Below are 4,815 nucleotides of genomic sequence, written 5' to 3' on the forward strand. Positions count from 1 at the left end.
GCTCTTGAACCATCATATTGTTATACAGTCTGAAGGCCCGAGCCTGCTGCACTGCTGACCGCTGACTACATTTCAGCTTTGAAGGAGATAAGTCAGAACTTCCAGAGCTTACTTCATTCCACTGAATAGGCAAGTCGCTCTTATTTGCCTCGGGACCTGCCTGCTGACTGCTCGGTGGAGGGGCTTGGTCAAAGTTGCTGGGGTTGTTGTTTCCTGAAACTGAGCTGTGGTGCATTTTGTTGCTGTCTAGGACATTGTTCAACAAGTGGTCGTACATGCCCTGGTTCTGGGAATTCAGATACTGGACCACGTCATCTGGCAGGAGATCCTCATCATTCAGACTGCCACCTGCTTCCATTGTAGCAGCCTCCAGGGCAATGTTCTCGCTGATGCTTGGAGGACAGGGGGAGCTGAAGCCGCGGAAGACGCCACCCTCAGAACGGGTGTAGTTCTGAAGAACAAGGTTGCGCTTTTCCATGGATGGAGGCAAAGCAGGAGGGTTAAAGCTATTAAGACTGTTGAAACGCTGGACTCTCGGAACAGAGAGGTTGTCGGAGGCCATTCTGACTGGATCACTGGCTCTCCTCGTCCCATTTCCTAAAGTTTCATGAGACAGAAAATGCCTCCTGCTGTAACCGTTTGCCCCACCATCACTACATCTTCGAGGGGCATTCACTGGAGGCAGTGGAGATACTCCTGACTCCCTGCAGTCACCCAAGAGTGCCATCCTTGTCTTGAGGCTCATCCTCTCCATGTTAGGCAGTGGAGTTGGTGGGGGTCCACCAGTAGCTGCTGCATATTTAGCTTTCAGCCTGTATTGTTGGGCCGGGGTGAGGCTGAGAAGGCTTGGTAGGTCATCACACTGGCTCGCTTCACTGGAGCGCCGGGAAGCATCTGTCGAGATGGGGTCGTAGGAGTCTGCAACGCTCACGTTCTGTGGTCTGCCCTCTGCCTGGGAGGCATCACTGGACCTCCGGCTGGAGAAGCAAGGAGAGATTCCAGAGGACCTGCGGCTGCTCAGGTAGGCTGAACTGATTGTGCTAGTATTGCTGTCCCTCCTGTTCAGCATGTTCAACACAGTGATGTCCGTACTTGAGAGTTCATTCCTGTTTGGCAGAATAGTCATGGATCCTCCGACACTGCAGCTGCTGTTCGACTGGGTACCTGCAGGTAAAATTCACAGTTAGACAAATAGGTATTATCCAGAAACTGGTGTGGAAAACACACAGTAAAGAAGTGGGGTATAGAGGAAGAACGTCATCACAGCCAATCATAGCAGTGCTCTTTCTTGAAAGAAGTGGGGATAAAAACTGTGTCCTTAGGTTAAAATCTAATTCAGGGACTCAAGGGTAACATTTCAGTGTGAATCCCAGCAGAAAATTTATAGCCCATAGCCACAAACTGTCATCAGGTGGTGCAGTGCTCCAGCCTGCAGTGCAGCTATGCTGGCTGATGTGCCAGGAGGACACATTCGTAAGGGAGCTTTTTATAGGCAAAATATAATTGAACAGGCATTTGCATGGAATGGCAAAATATACAAATTGGGGGCTATTCAAGGTCATTTCTAAGACTTCTTGAAATATTCTTGAAATAACTCCTAACAACTGCAAAACATCTTTGCTGGTTTCCTTGTTTTGTTTTGGTTTTAAGTAAACAGGATAAATTTCTTAATTTTACATAGTTTCTTTTGATTGAATGGGTCTCAGAAAACCTGTCACTGCTGGGTGGAACACAGAAACCTACAGGCATGCTGTAGGCAAAGTAGGGGTGGCAGCAACATCTGTTTTGGTCATGAGCAGCTCTTTAGAGGAAAACAACCAGGGATCTTCAAAGTTCTACCTCGCGTTGCTTCCGTTCATGGATATCAGCCTTTGCAGCAGTAGCATCTGTACATATGATTTCTTCTGTGTGTGGGAACAGGTTATTTAAAGGGAAGCCCAAAGCATTTCTGCAAAGGGTGCCTTGCAAAGGCCTCAACAGAAAGACTTCCATACAATAAACTCACAGGTATTTCTTTCTTCTGCTTTTCCTCAAAATGGGACAGAATTATGATGATCTTGGGTCAAAACCTTTAACTGTAAGAAATATTTAAATTGTGATTCACAGCTCCCTTGTTAGACCCTGTTCTATAAAACACAGAACTATCAGAGTTCTCAGAGGGTGGGTAGTAGGACTTGCAATGAGGGAATAAACTGAAAGTGATCAATTTACAAATCAGTTCACAGCTGCTGAGTTTCCTAAGCTGTGCAACTCCTGCAAGAGTTGAAAAATTGAGCTAGTAAGCAACAAGATTAAGGACAAAAAGTGTTATCACTCCTGTTACGTGTATCTCACCATTTCCTATGAGAGGCGGCAAGGTCGGGGCTTTGGAAGGTGGAACGGGGTTCAGTCTTGGAAGCATTCCATTAACTTGTTTCAACCTTTCTAATTTCACTTGCTCCATCCATTTGGTCCCTGTTATATTCCTCCTGGCCTGTAAGCCAAGTGCTGTGGTGGCTGTGGAAATGGTAGAGTCCATGATTGGGGTTTCATCGATGACACTGAGGTCTCCTACACTACCACCACCGGTCAGAGTAAGCTCGATCCCATTGTTGGAATAGTTGCTGATGGGGGACTGTTCGCTGCTGCATGTAGACTGACCACCAGGGCTTGGCTGAGATGTCTGTTGGAGGGAAGTAAGAGACAAAAGAATGTGAGGATTAAGCAAACAATGTTAACCGGAGCACTCGCGCTAAATGAAGGTCTAAATGGAGCCAAAGATATAGGTACAGAAAAGTGATCGTTCATAAAGAGGCTTTCTGGATATTGATTTGGCATTGTAAACCACAAGACTAAAATCCCCTTTCACATCTTGCTGATGGTATACAATATATCTCCATAAGACACTTATCCGAGTTATTCCCATAGTTACTTCTATCACTTCAAGCCATTTGTGAGCACGTATGGATGGATACCCTACTTTGCTCATGTGCTGTTCCCAACTGAAGCTGCAGCTCAGAAAAACCAAACCAGAATTCAGTCATGTTACAAGGTATTAGTTTACACTGCTAGGCTTGCAAACAACCAACCAACCAAACAAGACTCCAACAACATTGGAATTTGGGGTTTTTAAATTAGACTTGTGGCTAAAGAATGTAAGCATTTTCCAGGCTTAAGGCTCATTGTTACAAGCAGTGGTTGGCCTGAAATGCTGGCACGTAATAAAACAGGAACAAAGCATCAGTGCAAAAACTACTGTATCATATTATCAGCATCCCATGACCCTGGCATCATTCAGGTCTAACTTACACCTCCTCTTATACCTAACTTATACCACCTCTGCCCTGAATCAAGAAGGTGATGATCTACTAAATCACATCCTTTGTTTCATTTGAATTTAAGATTTTAAGTGCAGGAATTTAAGTAGACAATACAGGCTGCTAATCTGCAGGGATATAAACATGCCACAAGAGCATCTTCTTTCTTAAAAGAGAGTGTTCCCTGCTGCTCTAGCAGAACTCTTGCTGTGGGGAAACACAGGCTTGATTTACTTTTTATAAAGTGCTTGCAAAAGAATGGGAAAATTGACAAACTGACAAAACAGAGGAAGACAGACAGAAGTCTCTGGACTTAAAATCTCACTGTAAGGTTCTATCAGTGTGATCACAAATCAGTGGGGTATGCAGTATCATTTTGCTCCCAAGAACAGTTTCATGTAAGTATTTAACTTTTAGGGTTTCTGATGTGGTTTTGGTTTTTTGTTTTGTTTTTTTTCTGCCACTCTGTAATCTTTATGTATATTTTACCGAAAAATACTGTCTAGAATTTCTGAAGTGGCAGGGATGACTCTCACTTTAAACATCAATGAATGAAGACACAGATTCATGGCAATACTGTAGTTTCATATGCCCCTAAGGAGTCCATTTGAGATGCAATAACTATTTTATTATTTCTAAGTTGAATGATGATACTTAGAATTTATGAGGCCACACTGAGCAAGGTCATTTCCAAATCCTGGCCAGAGCAGATTTGGTGACAAGAATAGAAATAACAGTTATTATGCGGAAGAAAGTTTGTGCTTCTGGACAATAGCTCTATGCCATATGGAAGAAGAGTAATAGTGATCAGAAGCCTGTTCTTGTAGCACATGTCAAGATCACAGTGAGGTAGGGTACAGAAATAAGAACTGTATTATGCAGAACACAGAACATATATTTCTAGATGTGCAATACAGAAAAAAAAAAAAGGATGTCTCATCTAGAGGGGAAAGTACAAAGACATTTCTGAAGATGCTTCACCAATATAAGCCAGATTTTTCACATGTCAAGTGTTGCAAAATGCTCACAACACATTACAACTGGGAATACGCTGGATGGATTGCACATTACTAAATAAAGGAATGACTGAACAACAGGCAGAAGACTAAAATAAAAACACAAATAATGTTGCAATAAGAAAAACAGCAGAAAAGTTAAAATGCCCTCACCTTATTACCCACTGTCCTTAGGAAGTTAGAATAAGACATTTAAGAGCATTAGACAGAAAAGACATTGGATTAGTTGAAAACCAGAAAATATATCTTCATTCATACATGCAGTGAAAAGCAAGAAACACAGAATTATTTTTAAAATATAATTTTCAGTGAGAAATATTTAATACTATGTAAGCTACAGGCATTAGTACCCTTCTTCCACAAATTTTCATGTTAAAACTCTGTTCAACATGCCTTAATAATGCTACACATTTACCTAGCAAAGCAAAAGAGGTTTTCTTCCTATGCAAACTAAGGTAGTTATCACCAAAGGGGGCAGAGGACCTCCTTTAGACTTCAGCAGG

The 4,815-nt window shown here is 42.6% G+C and overlaps 1 protein-coding gene across 4 annotated transcripts in view; it reads right to left on the bottom strand.

Annotated features, from left to right (window-relative positions):
* Positions 1 to 4,815, bottom strand: part of GLI3 (GLI family zinc finger 3) — a 208,558-nt gene that overhangs the window by 5,781 nt on the left and 197,962 nt on the right. For all 4 annotated transcript variants that reach the window (XM_017734631.1, XM_008633830.2, XM_017734630.1 and 1 more), the window contains 2 exons: positions 2,335 to 2,662; positions 1 to 1,164 (listed from right to left, as the gene is read on the bottom strand). The exon at positions 1 to 1,164 is cut by the window's left edge and continues 5,781 nt beyond it. In XM_017734631.1, coding sequence (XP_017590120.1) covers positions 1 to 1,164; positions 2,335 to 2,662 — 1,492 coding nt within the window. The remainder of the gene's footprint in view (positions 1,165 to 2,334; positions 2,663 to 4,815) is intronic.

This window comes from Corvus brachyrhynchos, unplaced genomic scaffold (assembly GCF_000691975.1).
Source record: "Corvus brachyrhynchos isolate BGI_N302 unplaced genomic scaffold, ASM69197v1 scaffold94, whole genome shotgun sequence".
NCBI lineage: Eukaryota > Metazoa > Chordata > Aves > Passeriformes > Corvidae > Corvus > Corvus brachyrhynchos.